This window comes from Sceloporus undulatus, chromosome 3, assembly GCF_019175285.1.
Source record: "Sceloporus undulatus isolate JIND9_A2432 ecotype Alabama chromosome 3, SceUnd_v1.1, whole genome shotgun sequence".
NCBI lineage: Eukaryota > Metazoa > Chordata > Lepidosauria > Squamata > Phrynosomatidae > Sceloporus > Sceloporus undulatus.
The window spans coordinates 160,809,422-160,825,447 of record NC_056524.1 but is presented as its reverse complement, the minus strand read 5'-3'; the positions used below and the strand labels follow the sequence as shown (position 1 = coordinate 160,825,447).

General features: G+C 42.2%; 1 protein-coding gene across 2 annotated transcripts in view; it reads left to right on the top strand.

Annotated features, from left to right (window-relative positions):
- OPN4 (opsin 4) overlaps positions 1–16,026 on the top strand; it is a 70,627-nt gene that overhangs the window by 37,883 nt on the left and 16,718 nt on the right. For both annotated transcript variants that reach the window (XM_042456000.1, XM_042456001.1), the window contains 5 exons: positions 4,210–4,343; positions 7,128–7,331; positions 10,603–10,774; positions 12,946–13,107; positions 15,861–15,968. In XM_042456000.1, coding sequence (XP_042311934.1) covers positions 4,210–4,343; positions 7,128–7,331; positions 10,603–10,774; positions 12,946–13,107; positions 15,861–15,968 — 780 coding nt within the window. The remainder of the gene's footprint in view (positions 1–4,209; positions 4,344–7,127; positions 7,332–10,602; positions 10,775–12,945; positions 13,108–15,860; positions 15,969–16,026) is intronic.

Sequence of the window (16,026 nt, the reverse complement as noted above, 5' to 3'; positions counted from 1 at the left end):
TGCCACATGTCCAATTTCACAGAGGACAAACCTCTGTTTGAAAGGATGTCCTATCCAAATCCAGTTAAAGATAAATAATTATAGAGAAGGAGAACTCAGACCTTCACATTGCTTCTCAAATACCAGCTGCGTGAGTTATCTGGTTATAATCTTTCCCACTATAGTGAGATGTATCCTATTTCTTTTCGAATTAGATATGCATTGGTACATGTCCATTAGTACTTTCAAATCTGTACTCTGTTTTGTCCTCTCTTTTTCGGTGATGCTTCTCCTCTAGATTGATGCTCTTGTTAGCTGTACCAGATAGCGTCATACATCTTGGGGGCTCTGTAAAGCATTCCTGCTTTGGAGGAATCAAGGTTAATTTGCATGGAGTAACTCTGTAGTTTCTTTTCTATTTTGTTAAACTGCTATGCATCGTGAGTTCTTAGGAAGCTCTTGAAATAGCTAACTATGTAAACAAAGTGCATTTGTTTAAAGGAAAATAATTATGAAATTGCCCACCCAGATCAATGTTTCCATTCCAGAAATATCATTATTTGAAATGAAATACTCTCAGCAGCAAGGGAAAAAGAGTATTTGTGTAGTGTTTTCTTTGGCAATGAATACTCAGAAATGGTTTTTCCAGTTTCTTCCTTGGAAATATAGCTTACAGCACCTGGTATTCACTGGTGATCTCCCAAGTACTAACCAGAGCTGAGCCTGCTTAGCTTCCAAGATCAGACAGGATCTGCTGACTTTAGGGTATTTAGTCTGAACTCCAAACTTGTTGTACATACAGGACCTCAAAGCTGAAAGAACCTTCTAGCTCCACTTTATTGCTAGGCAATACCACCAAATGTTTGCAGCCAGGGTTGTTAATTTCCTTGGTACCCTGAATGATGTTTGCGAACACTTGAGCTAATGCCTGCTAAATCCTAACAACACACTCAACCTTATATTCACCTTTTTCTGGAGTAATCTATAGCTATTGTCATTCCAGCACAAACATTGTCATGTTAGCTTCCGATTGCAGTATGAAACGGTGCTGCCCAGACTGACTGAAAGACTCAGTGAGAATGAGGCCAGCAAGAATATGGGGTACAAAGGATATCGAAGTCCCAGTCTGTATACAATAGGCATGGAAAATCATCATGACCCCATGGTATTAGTTAGGAATATGCAATTGAACATTGCCCTGCGCTGGCCTGAGACATTTGTGCCATCTAAGGTGAAGGAACAGATCTCATCACTTCTCCTTCCTGTACAAAAACTGACTGGCCTGGCCCTTGCCTCTTTCTTCAGCATCATAAAAAGGACAGCAACCTCCCCAGCATATAAAGAAACTGACTAATTTAGAGGTTGCAGGACAGGTTGTCTACCACATTGCTTTTCCCCCCAACACTTTGCTTGGCAGCTCCTGGTATGTAACAGGGCCACCATCTTCTACTGCCTAATACTAGGGCTGCCCCTCAGTGTTGTCATTAGGGTTGGCATCACTTGGCTGGTGTGGTAACTCATGGTGCCACCCCCCAATTGACCCCATACCACACCATACAGAATCCCTAGTAATGTGTTTTTTTTTTACTAATGTTATTATCAGTCATGATTCCCGCATATCATTGAACGTTATGCTAACAGTTGCAACAAGAACAACTAGCAAAATTAAAATTATACTTTTAAAATTACAGTACCGTATGTACAACCTAAATGTATTTACGTGTGCATGGTCTCATGTGGTTCAAGCAAAAATTTGGTAAGATGTGCTTTTAAAAAAATAAAGAATAATTCATTTCTTAATATAAAATATATTTTTAAAAAATACCAGGGGCTTCTCCTTTCTCTTTCCACCGAGCTTCATCCCATGAACACCATCTCTTTCACATTTTAAAGGAACACACATGAACACCACAACCCATTTCTGGCCAAAGGCAGATGTTTGGAGAGGCAGTGATATCATCTTCACTTTGCGTGTCACCTGATGCAGTCCGCACCCCTCACCCTCCTAGTGATGCCCTTGCTGTCTCTGCCATGGTCTAATTATACTCATGGAACTGGTCTCACTGTTGTTTGACCATTTGTACCACCTGGATACCTTGATCACATGCAGGTCAATGTAACATACATTTCTCCTCCAGCCACTTGGAATGCATCATTGCTGTTCTTTGTTTTTGTTACAAATATAAAATGAGACATCCTTCATATTTTGAAGCTGGTCGAGATTCTATGTTTTATTCCACAAACCACACTGAATTCATGGCTACACAAAGTATTAGTTCCACCTCCTTTTCCCCGCACTCAAAATAATGTACATTGGCAGGGGAATAAAGGAAAGGATGAGACTTCCTGTGGTTTTCTTCATGGTCTGGACGACCAATGTAAAATAAAATGTTGTAGGCATTGTAAAATCACTGGGCTTAATCCCTATATTTGGAAGCTGTTGCTAATCTGACCAACAGTGAAAAATGCTCTCCCAGTTCAGTATGACCCAGATGCAGAAAATCCATAGTCCATCTACTTTAATTTCCTGTTAATCGCTAGCATTGGTGAACAGGAGAGTGGAGCAAGGAGAGGAACGTGTTCTATCTGTGTCACTGGGCTATTAATCAGAGCCACTCCAATAAACTCCACTGTATTGCAAGGGCATATTTATTTATTAGTTCATTCATTTTTAAAATGTAGCTTTTCAGCAGGAAAAGTGATAATGACAGTCCTTACCTTCGGGCCTACCATTTAAGAGACCCAACACAAAAGGAAAAGGGATGGAGGAAGCTAACTCAGGCACTATTTCTGAGGTCTAATCTGCACTGCAGAAACGATGTAGTTTATCACCACTTTAACTGCCACAGCTCAATGTTATTGGATCCTGGGATTTGTAGTTTGTATCCATTCCTCATCTCTCAGAATTTGTCACTTGAGGCAGCTGCTTCATTCTGCTTACGAAAGGGCCACTGTGCACATAGGTTAAGAAATAATAAAGAAAGAGGTAGACTAGATAAGAGACTGAGGCTGTGTCTGCACTGCAGGAATAATGCAGTTTGACACTGCTTTAACCGCCATGGCTCATTTCTATGGGATCCCAGGATTTGTAGTTTGTGGTGGCATCAGAGGTCTCTGACAGTGAAGGCTAAATAGCTCACAAAATTACAAATCCCAGAACTCCATAGCATTGAGGCATGGCAGTTAAAGTGTTGTCAAACTGCATTATTTCTGCAGAGCAGATAGACACCAGACAACATGTTCAGCAGGTCATGGAGTTGGATCTAAACACAGTGGAGGAGCTCCTGCCACTTCTCCTTCAGATGTGTCCAGCAATGTCTATTAATAACAGGAAGGAGGAAGGCTCACTACTGGACACTGTTATCTAGGCATGGTGGCTACTTGTGAAGGTTGTGAAACATAAACTTAAAAGGCCATTGTGAAGGTGACTGAGAGAATATACATGTGCAATGTGCTGAATACTGAAAGGTGCAGTGTTCCTCAAGATGTTGATGGACCCCTGTCATCCTCACCACTGTTTCACCCAGTACTGTCTAGAAGGCTACGCATTCCCCCAGCCCTTTTCTAAAGCATTACGTCAATGCCAAGTATTCCTATCGTAGGCCTGGTACACATGGGCCAAAAGCTGCATGGCGCCACCAATACTAGGGTTCAGGAGCACACAGCAATTGCACGCTCCCAAACCCTAGTATGTAAGGACATCAGCATCATGGCGGCTTCCCATCCATACAGGGGCTGCCCTGATGCTGCCGCCGTTCAGCGACCAGACATCGCTAGCAGGAAGTGGCATCATGGCGGCGCCCCTTCCTGCTTCCGGCATCACAAAAAACAAACCTCTCTTTTTTTGCGGCACATCTGTGCTGCCACATAGGGATGCTGCAGCACAGACACAGGGCAAAGATGGACAGCTCTGTGCTGAACTGCCCCTTAGTTAGATACTGTGGATTAGCAACAGGGAATAATATCCCCAACAAGTCCTATTTGTGTTTCTCTGAGTCAACTCTCTGGACACTCTCTACAGACCAGATGGGTAATTATTGCAGCCCAGCATGCCAACCCAGTACATTGTGGGTCATGCCATTAATACTCCCTTTAAAGAGAAAGCCAGCATCAATACTTTCTGTCAGCATGTTGCTTTGCTTTGAGTAGCAACCCATCTGAAGCTTTGGGGCAATGTCAAACTGAAGCCTCTGGTGTTACCTGTCTCCATTCTTTTCGCTTTACTCATAGGAGCAGAGGCCTTCGGACTCCCGCCAACATGTTCATTATCAATCTGGCTGTTAGTGATTTTCTAATGTCCATCACTCAGTGTCCGATTTTCTTCACCAACAGCCTCAACAAACGGTGGATATTTGGTGCAAAAGGTGCGTATCAAATACATTCTGAGAAACTGTGAGCCTGAACAGACAGGCCAAAATAAAGCTGCTTCGGGTCACTTTGGAGGTATGCTGCTTAAATGACACACACATCTTAAGATGCCAGAAGCTGCGCCAAAACTGCACTCCAGTCCTTAGGACACATGCATCATTTAAACAGCGTACCTCCAAAGTGGCCCGAAGCAGCTTTATTTTGGCCTGTTTTTTTCAAGTCCTATATTTGCTTTGGATGGTTTGAAATCTATAGCCTTCAACAAGATTATGATTTTTTAAATAAAAAAATTAACAGTTACTGAAGATTTTACAATTTATTGCAAAACTGTTTGTTGAAGGTTTAGTGTGTGTTTGTGTTTTACACAATGAACAGCTACAAGCAAGCAGAAAACATGCTCCCATCTTTTCTCTTCTAACTCATTTCCCATTTTTTCCCTTTGGTCACCAAAACCACTTATGGGGTCAAACGGATGTAGTACAGTGTGATCATAATCCTAAACATATTTCAACTTTCTCCTGCTGCAGACTTCCAGAAATTGTTGTCCTCAAGACGTTGGAACACACACACACACCACTGTGTGCACACACATACATACACACTATAGACTTAATCCAATGCCTCCTTTAAGTACCATAAATATCTGCATGTAGACATACACTATGGGAACACTATACAAGCACCATGAAGAACAGCAACATTGGGAAGCACATGTCAATGACTTGGTGCCATTAAACAATGCTCAGTACACAATGTACAGCCACAATGGAAAGTACGGCATGCACAACAACTGCCTTGGGTGCCACTCTAAGTGAAAGGCAGCATATAAACAAACAAACCACAATGGAAAGTATAAAATGCACAACCGCAATGCATAACCACAATGCAAAGTATAGGATACACAACCACAATACACAATATGCAACTTGAAAAGATAAGGTGAGCATGCTGTTTGTGCAACTCTGCTTCTGCTGCTATAAGCAGAATACATCTGTTGCACAAGGGTGGCTTTTTGGCCCCTCATATATAGTGTGGCTTATGAGTGCATATGTTCCTAACTGAATTCTGTCCATTGTCTCCAGTCAACAAAGCCAGTGACCATTCTATGTGGGAGTTCTAGTCCAACAAATCTGAAGGGCCCTGGGTTCAAAAAGGGTACCTTGTAGTGCAGTATAGATCAGCAAACTCTTCCTCCCTGATCTCCCTAACCCAGAGAAAAGGAAGCAGAAAGGGAAAAAAGAAGGGTCAGACCAGGGAGTTGTATTCCTATAGTTTATTACTACATGGGTTAGGTACCTTAATTCCACTTAAACTTTCATAGCTGCATCCTAAGGAATCTTGTCATGTGTAGTTTGGTCTGAGGCACTAGAGGAATTGTCTGGCTTCCCTAACTGCATATCTCAGGATTCCACAGAATATAACCACGACAGTTAAAGTGGGATCATAATGCCTAACTATGTAGTGTGAAAGCATCTGAGGATGTTTGCTGATACAGGATTTGCAAGAGTAAAAACTGGAGACTGCTCCCTTGCTTATTACCTGGTTGTGTGACAATCAACATTGCTAAAATTCCCTCTTTTACTGAACTGACATACCCTTTGGTGCTCTGCCCTCCAGCTGAGGAGGAGACCTTTAGGAGCTCAACAGGAACAGTTTAGGGGACTGTAACCTCTACTCTTGCCTGTATTTTCAATTTGAGGCAGTTGCTTCACTCACTCAAATGACAGGACTGGTGTTGACAAGGAGAGCCACTTCATCCCTTGTGTAATGGTATGTTATCACCAAGGAAAATCTAGCTGTATCTCCAAGAGCCTCTGAGCTTAGGGTTGCCATCCCTGAGGATGTCCAAACCGGGGAAAATGTAGGACACGGTTTAAAATGTAGGACCTTTTTTTAAAATTTCCTGGCCAGGAAATTTAAAAAAAAGGTCCTACATTTTAAAACCTTGTCCTCCTTCCCGGCTTGGGAGGAAGCCTCAGCCTCCTCTCAGGCCGGGAAGGGGCGCGGGGGCCACCCATCATCCTGGCCATCGCCGCGGTGGCAAGCAGCTTCCTCCTCCTCCCAGGCCCCAGCGAGGCCTCGGAGGACTCCGCAATCGCGGAGCCACCCCCAGGGCCTCGCTGGGGCCTGGGAGGGAGCGTCTCCTAGGCCCCGGCGAGGCCTTGGAGGACTCCGCAATCACAGAGCCGCCTCCAGGGCCTCGCTGGGGGGGGGAATCCCAGGTGCTGGGCCAAACCGGGGCGGGACCGTGCGGACCCACCCCAAACTGGGAAAGTCCCGCCCCCAGGCGGGATATGGCAGCCCTATCTGAGCTTAACTGATTTTTTGCATTTCAGTTATGACTGAGGGTGCATTTACACTGTAAAAATAATGTAGTTTGACACCACTTTAACTGCCAAGGCTTCATCCTACAGAATCCTGGGATTTGTAGTTTTGTGAGGCACCAGTGCTCTTTGGCAGGGAAGACTAAGGCCTTGTAAAACTACAAATCCCAGGATTCCATAGGCTGGAGCTGCAGCACTTAAAATAGCATCAAATGGCATTATTTCTACAGTGGAGATGCACCTTGAGTGTATGTTTTTTATGTTGCTCTATTTTATTATTTCCCGGTATTCTTCCTATTATTTTATCACATTTTCAAATGCTTACTGTAAGCTGTCTTGGGTATTCCTCTGCAATGGAAATGTTTTTAAACAATTAATTAATAAATCAAAAATAGGAATTATTATTAAAAAGTATGTTTTTCAGCCTGCTAACTCTGCTGTGCTTTTTCTGAAAAGGCTGTGAGCTGTATGCATTCTGTGGAGCCCTCTTTGGCATTGCTTCCATGATCACCTTAACAGTGATAGCCCTGGACAGGTATTTTGTGATTACGCGGCCCCTCGCCTCCATTGGAGTAATGTCTAAGAAGAAGGCTTTGCTAATCCTATTAGGAGTCTGGCTGTATTCCCTAGCTTGGAGTCTCCCCCCTTTCTTTGGATGGAGTAAGTAAGACGGTATAAAAATCCAGATACTTGATAACTGAGAAGTGATGTGTGACTTTATATAATGGCCTTTCATAGTTGGTGATTGATAAAAAGGATTTACATATTTAACATGAAGCAATTCTCTGTGAAGGACTCCGCTTCACAGCAAACGAATCTCTAAGACTTTTTCACTGAGGGAAAAGCTCTGTAGAGGTTAGATCACATTAAATTACATTGCAGCAATGCTTTTGCTCTAAAACTCATTAGTGCATTACACAGGAACAATGAGATAAAAATCAGGGATGAAAATAATGGGGGAAAGCATCTTGCATAACATTTGTATAACCTTCTATAGTCAAGTTGTAGGGAACTATATAAATAACATGCACGAATAAGTGCAAGGTTGTTGTGGTGTGTTTGTGCTATATTCAGACTGATTGTTATTGCTCACAAAAGGGGTATAATGAAAGGCTAAATCACATGTAAGCACCTTTTCATATAGGCAGCTTGCAACATTCTACTTTTTTTTACTATGCTGTAAATTCTCACAGCAAGCCAAGAGAATAGGACACAGAGCATCCCTTTGTGGGAAAAGGAGAGGAGGATAATGCACTGAAAAATATTTTTCTCTCTTCTAAATCTGACAATGGAAAAGGAAAAAGACATACTCCCACACCATTCAACTCAGGAGTTGGCTTTAAAGTAATAAAATGGGCAAGACCGTAAATCAGGATACTTTTAATTAAAAGTGTAGAAGCCCTTAAAAGCTGCAATAGCACTTTTACCTAGCTATATTGAGCAACTGCATTATTATTATTATTATTGTTATTATTATTATTACCCACATTCATCCCAGATGACATCAGGTATTTCACTGGGGTTCTAAGCAAAGGCACCTAAACTCTCAAAGATGTCAGATTATTTAGAGAGTCAATGGAGATCTGTAGATGCAATGCCCAACTACAGAAATGCTTGCCCTTGAATTCTGTTTATGACAACTAGAAATGGTTCAGCTCATCCTCAGCAGGATCCCAACTTCAATTCAGCTTCCCTTCTGCAGCTACATTTCCAACCATACTTTTGACTGAAGTGATAGAGGAGATGTCTCCATTGGTTTGCACAGGGATGATCTGAAGGGTTTCTCCTGGCAAGTCACTGCACTCTCAGCCCCTTTCTCATGCAACAGTGTGATAATGTTGAGTTAACCTACCTTATCCGTAAGACGGATAAAGATAATGTTCACCAAGTTCTTCAAAGTTCTGATTGTTCAAAGCACTCAATGTAAATGCTCCCAGAACCCACCAACAGTAAGCTAAAGCCTAGCACATTTATTGTGGCACGTGTTTCCATAAAGTGGAGCACATTTCACCAGATGTGTAAAGTGCATAAGAGGTAGACACATATTGTTTTACACTCCTCACAGCTCTGATCAGTGAGACATTCCAGAATATAATTTTGTATGGCTTTCTTTGAGAAGAATGGACAGTCACAGAGTTTTGCAAAGTATGTTTATTCACAAATATGCAAGTGGAGCATAGCATGCAAACGTCTAGCATTCAAGAAAGGTTTCTCTCCATTATCAGATTTTCAGAAATTCTAACACTTAGCATCACAATAGGCTTTCTTCCTCCCTGTCTCTTTTGTGCTGCATATGCACTGTAGGAATAATCCAGTTTGGCATTGCTTTAACTGCCATGGCTTAATGACATGAAACTCTTGGAACTGTAGTTAATTGTGGCACCAGAGCTCTCTGACAGACAAGCCTAAATATCTCACAAAAGTACTGTTCCCAGAATTCCATAGCATTGAGTCACAGAAATTAAAGAGGAACTAAAACTTAAGGAGAAAATGGCAGAACATCTGCACAAAGCCTTTTGATTGGAAATGGTAGGTGACTGGAGTTCCTTTCAAACTACACAGTTATAGCACTGTGATTTTACTTTAGCTATTACAGCTGCATCTTATGGAATTTCAGAATTTGCAGTTGAGGGAGGAATGATTAGAATTCTCAATCAGAATTACATAGGATGTTGCCATGTTAATTAAAGCAGAACGATAGTGCTATAATTGTGTAGTATGAAAGAGCTCCTGGAAGGCACCTCCCAATATTTTCTCCCTACCAGATTGCTTTGGTTGCTTGTATTCCCTCATGTATCCACATCCACATGTACCTGTATTAGTTATCTCCTAGACATTTGTTCCACTTCAGAAAACATAAATCATCCATCTTGGGCTATTGAGCCAGTATTCTGTTTAACCAATAAAGACTGCTCTGTAACAACAGAGAGAGAGAGAGAGAGAGAGAGAGAGAGAGCAAAGACTGGTTTTTAATACCATTAGGGTCAAAAAGCCATGTAGTACAAAGATCAACAACAGTAGATGTTCTATTGTTGCTGTGTACCTAACACGTTTCCAATTTATGGTGACCCTATCATGGGGTTTTCTTGGCAAGATTTGTTCAGAGGAGATTTGTCTTTGCCTTACTCTGAGGCGGAAAGTGTGACTTAGCCAAACTCACCCAGTGAGTTTCCATAGCCAAGCGAGGATTTGAACCCTGGTCTCCAGGGTCCTAGTCCAACACCCAAATCACTACATCATGCTGTTCTACTCCATGTTTATACAGAGGTCAAATGAATATGATACAGACTTGTTCACAGTCTCAATATGATTAGTCTTGCTATGCTGGTTTAACCCCTAAAGGAAAAAAGGAGGAGGAGGAATAGACAGAGAGAGGACAAAGACACAGAGAGAAGTATATTTCAGCTTTACATCTTGAGGCCTTGTAAAAACCAGTTCATATTCTGTGAGTAGAACAGATGTTATGAGACATACAAATGTCTCTAGGCACTGTATATCTGGATGAAAATATTATGTGGCAATGAATTCTGTGAGTTTACAATGGACTTTTTGATACTGAAGCCCCAAGGTACTCATCTGTAGTTTGTTCACTGTCTGTCCTTACTCTAAAGTCAAACAATTTCTTTAGACAAAGCCACGTTCTTGAGAGAGTAGAATATTTTGTCTCTGTTGGTTTTCTCCACAAAGTTGAGCTCTTGGAAATACCAAACACACTTTTACCGAGCTCTGGTTTCATATAACTTAGTAACATCTAATTACCAATTAAAATCAACACCTTATGGCACATGGACAGCATTATTAGTTGGGTCTGGCAAGATTGGATTGTGTGCATTTAATTTAATTTAATGTTTTAAAATAAAAATATTTTTCTTTTCTCTTTTTCCTCCTTTCTTTCCTGTTAAAACAAACATTTTTTTGTCTTTCCGTTAAGGTGCTTATGTTCCAGAGGGGCTCTTGACTTCTTGTTCCTGGGATTATATTACCTTCACCCCATCAGTCCGTGCCTACACGATGCTCCTCTTTTGCTTTGTATTCTTCATTCCTTTAATAGCCATCATATACAGTTATGTATTCATTTTCAGAGCCATCAAGAATGCAAACAGGTGAGTCACCCACCAGCTGGGTTCCTACTGTATGCTTCAGTGGAAGTCTAAATTATTTTTTGTTCTAAGGTTGCAGCCTCCAGCCGGCAGGAAACCAAACAGAAATATGTAGTACAGGCAGAAGGCCAAACTGGTTTCAACTAAGATAGATTTTGGTACTATGTGCAGGAAAAGGTCTCTGACTTTGCTTGCTTTTGCCAGCTCCCCCTGCTTTGCTGAGGTCAAATATGGCCTTATAGCTATTTATACAAGAGGAAAGAAAGCAAGCATGTTATGCATAGAAATGGATCCAATGATCCATGCACATGAGTTCAGGGACTTCCATGCACAGATTGCTGGAGTACTGATTACTCTGAAGAAGCAGCACCCACCATTACAATGTGTTTTGGTCTTCAGACCAGAAAGTTGGGGGTGAGTCCATGAGCTCAGTGGAAGTGCACATGCTTTGCCCTTGGGAAATTCCAGGTTCAAAATCAAGCATCTCCCTTTCAAACAAATTGAATAAAGATGATGGGAAAGATCTCTTCTTCAGAATGGCCACCACTAGTCTGAGAAGAAATTACTAAACCAGATGGATATATAATGTGATCTCATATCAGAGCTTTGAAAAGTTATGAACTCCCAGAGCCCCAGCCTGGGTGGCTACCAACCAAGGTAGCTGGGGCAGATTATAGAATATGAAATGAAAAACAACTTTTCTAAGCTCTGTCTGGCAATTTTCTTTTCTCCTGTATAAAAATGCAGTCGCCCCGATCGCGGGGCAGACTGCTTTGCCGCTGCAGCGCGGCAAAACTACAAGCCCCAGAATGGTCTGGGGCTTGCCTCGGCTCCCGATTGGCTGGTGGGGCCGGAAGGGGCGGCCCTTCCGGCCCAGGGACGCTCTGGGAGCCGGGCTTGCTGGTGCGGGGCTTCCGGTCCTCCAAGGCTGCCCATTGGTGGGCTCGGCCTTGGGGGCGGGGCCCCGCAAAGGACGCAGAGGGGAGGGGCCGAGCAGTATATATTGCTGCTCGGAGGCCTCTCCGCCTCAGTCGGCGCTTGGCTCCGAGGAGAGCGGAGCCAAGCTGGGAAGGGAGCTAGCCTTGAGCTTCTCCCGCCCACCGCTGTTTCAGGTGGTTTTTTGTCACAACTGTTCGGCAGCATAGGCCAGGATCTGAACGTTGGTGGTACCAGAGCTATGGAGTTCTGGTTTGGGAGTCACAAGGTACCCGGGGGCGATGAGCGAAGGCGTCTGGCCATTGCGGGGGCCAGAACGCAGGTGCGCCTCCCGGTGACTAGGGGCTTTGTGAATTGGGGAACGCAAGGCATGGTTTGCGCTCAAGCGGTGTTCCTTAGCCCCTAGGTCATCCCAAGCACCGGGTAGGGACCCGGCTTTGGATAATCAAACAACAGAGTGGTTGTTTGATTGCACAGATCCTGACCTTATGCTTTGTGCCAACCCTACCAATGGTTTAATAAAGTTGTGGCCTTTCTCCCATATCGGTGTTTTGTGGTTATTTTGACAAGCACATACAAGGCAAAATCCCTAGTTCCTTTAGAGTGGCTTTTTGTTGTTGTTGCATCGTGAGTAGCTGTAGAAGAGAGGGGGTATTAGTAAGACAGAGTGTCATTGATCAAAATGAGTCTTTGAATTCAAAATACCAATTAAACTCATTGGAGTAGGGCAGCGGCATCACTAGGGTTGGTGCCATCTGGTGCGGTAACTTATGGTGTCATCCCCACATCGATCTCTTCCCATACTACACCCATACAGAATTGTTACTAATGGTTTTTGTACTCATTTACTCATAAACTGTATATCCCATATATCACTGAATGTAATGGTAATAGTTGTGACATAAACAACTACCAACATTAAAATTATACCTTTAAATTACAATATCATATCCACAGAATAAACGTGTTTACGTATACATAGTTACATGTGGCTAAAGTGAAAATTTGGTAAAATGTGATGGTTTTTTTAATTAAAATGTTAAAATTTTAATTTATTTAAAAAATTAAAAATTAAAAATTTTAATTTATTTAAAAAAATTTAAAATTTAAAATTTAAAATTTATTTTAAAAAAAATCTGGGACCTTTCCATATTCATCCATATTTAAGACATGATGTGTTAACTAAGCCCACTTTTACCTATGAAGACATTTCTTTAAATGTTTGCTTTTTTCCTCAGGGCTGTTCAAAGAATCAATTCTGACAATAGTAAAGAATCTCAAAAACTCTACCAGAGGATGAAGAACGAGTGGAAAATGGCCAAAGTAGCCTTGATTGTGATCTTGCTTTATGTCATCTCCTGGTCTCCATATTCTGTGGTAGCTTTGGTGGCTTTTGCAGGGTAATCATCAACATCATTGTGACTGGAAAGGAGATATTAAATGGGAACAGAAATAATAAAAGAAATATGGGATAAATAGCCTTGCAAATATGAATCCTAAGGTCTAATTCAGGATGTTCCCTCTTTGCTGTTGGTTGTTAACTGCCCTAGTTGACTCTAGCTCATAATGACCCTGTAGATAAGACATTTGCAAGTCCCCTATCCTCTACTGCTCTGCTTCGTTCCTTCAAATTCATGCCCATGATCTCCCCGATTAAGTCCGTCCATCTGGCATGCTGTCTTCCTCTCTTTCTACTACCCTCTACTTTTTCTAGCATTATTGTCTTTTCTAGTGATCCATGCCTTCTTATTATGTGGCCAGCCTCAAGTTGATCCTCTTGGCTTCCAAGGAGATTTCAGGCTAGAGCTGTTCAAAGACCCATTTGTTTGCTTTTTTTGGCTGTCCATGGTATCCTCAACACTCTTTTCCAATACCACACCTCAAATGTGTTGGCTTTCTTTCTTTCTGCTTTATTTACTGTCCATCTCTCACATCAGTAGATGATGATAGAGAATGCAATGGCTTGGATGATTCTAACTTTAGTGGTCAGATGTATATCTTTATACTTAAGGATCTTTTCTAGTTCCTTCCCAGCTGCTCTTCCCATTTCTCGTTTCTTCTTATTTCTTGACTGCAGTCACCATTCTGATTAGTGTTTGATCCTAGGTACAGGAACTCTTTAACTGTTTCAATTTCCTCATTGTCTTGGTTGAATTTATGTATTTCTTTTGTGATCATTATTTTTGTTCAACTTTAAGCCTGCCTTTGTACTTTCATCTTTGACTTTCCTTAGTAATTGTTCCAAGTCTGTGATGTTTTCTGGTAGTATTATGGTATCATCTGTGTATCTTAGATGGTTGGTGTTTCTTCCTCCTATCTTCACTCATTCTCCTTTTGAGTCTAACAATGCTTTTCTTATGATATTTTCTGCATACAAGTTAAACAAATAGAATGATAGAATGCAGGCTTGCCTGATTCCTTTGCAAACTGAGAACCATTCTGTTTCTCTCAATTCTATTCTGACAGTAGCTTCTTGTCCAGCAGGAATTCACTGGTGTGGGAAATGATAAAGGGGGCATGTCTTGGATATTATTTTACTACATTTCATTTCACAACTGCATGTTTCCAAATTTATCTGGGATCAAATCCATGGGCCTCTACAAACATGCAAAAAATTTTTTTTGTCCTCATGAGATGCAGTCCATATAACTAATTCAAGGGTTTGGTTTGGGTTTGGCAAATGTGAACATGTGACTTCAGGGTCATGCAGACAGGACAAAAGGAGGGACCAAAGGCCTCTCCAGCCCTGATTGGTATGGGACCGCAGTGACATCGTGGGTCTGGGCCCAATTGGGCCACCACCACAGTCCCAAAAGAGATGTCAGTAAAAAACGGACTTTCCATGCTCCTTTTGCAGCTGGCTTTTCCCGGCTGGGCATGCTCTCCACACAATTTCTAGCTGCATTCAGGGTATGCGTTGTCTAAACTGCACATCCTCAACATGGCCCGATGCAAGCACTTTTGGCCTGTCTGCTTTAGAAGCAGCTATAGCTGGAACTCATGAGAAGAAATTTTCATATTCTTAATTGTTAGGAAAGATACTACTATGACTGCAGGAATCGCCTCCATAAAAGTCATATCTACACTGAGGGCTTTTCAAAAATGGCCTGGAAGCTTTACCTAGTGCAAAACTCTAACGCTCATTTCCTGACTGAGTGAAGGCAGGCAAACACACAAGGATGGAAGCTGAAGTCCAAGAAGTAAACATCCCAAGCTCTGGCCAGTTGTATTGGCTCTCTGATTGTGTATAAGCTTTTCATCTTAGCACTCATCTTTTTAATGTTCTCCCTAGGGATCGGAAAACATTTCTTGATGCTGAGATCACATTCCTTCAGGAGAAATGTCAGGGGCCACAGGACTAAAGTCAGCACTGAGGAGGGCCAAAATCAAAACATAGCCAAGCCTACCCCTCCACCTTCCTTCCTTCCTTCCTTCCTTCCCTCCCTCCCTCCCTCCCTCCCTCCCTCCCTCCTGTTGCTCAGAAAGGGACATGTTTTGTTGCAGAAGCTTGAAGGGATCTGTTGCAGAAGGCTTTGGGAGCTAGGTCAAGGGCCATGCAATATGAGGCTAAGTGCCAAATGCAGGTCTAGGGCCATAGGTTGCTGCCCACCCTACTCTAAACAGCTAATCTCTAGTGAACTTTGGAGTGTGTGTGATTCTATATGCTTCTCCCTATTCCTTCACAATAAGATCAGAGTGAGAAGGTCTCACCCAAATTATCACAGACCAATAGGAGGGTGTACTGCTCAAGTGTTTTGTTTGTGTAGCTTACTGGTTCTGTACTTTTTCCTCTTATGGCCCATTGCTTTATTGAAACCAGCATCTGCTTTTAATATATATGTTATACTGTTACTGATCTGCCATTTATGGACCAAGTGTTTTCCATATTGTGTAGTGCCTTTGGATAGACAGCAGACTAATCAGTCTATTCTCTATAGGAATATCTCCCAAAGTTCAGTTGAGGTGCAGTCAAGAGAAAATTCTGCATGTCTGTCTTAGCCCTGTGTGCTTAACTGCTAGCATGCAGGGAAAGTTTGTGGGGGGGGGGGGGGGGGAATTCAGATGTGCCAGATATTGTGTAGAAAGCAGCAACATGTGTAAACAAGCATCTGGCAGAAATAAGCCTAAAAGTGTGTTTGCCTTATCACTGTAGATACTCTCATCTCCTCACGCCTTACATGAACTCAGTCCCTGCGGTGATTGCCAAGGCTTCTGCCATCCACAACCCAATAATTTATGCCATTGCTCACCCCAAATACAGGTAAGTTTCATCTTTTGTGAAGAAGAGAAACCTTTTTTAAAAAAAATGATGTGCCTTC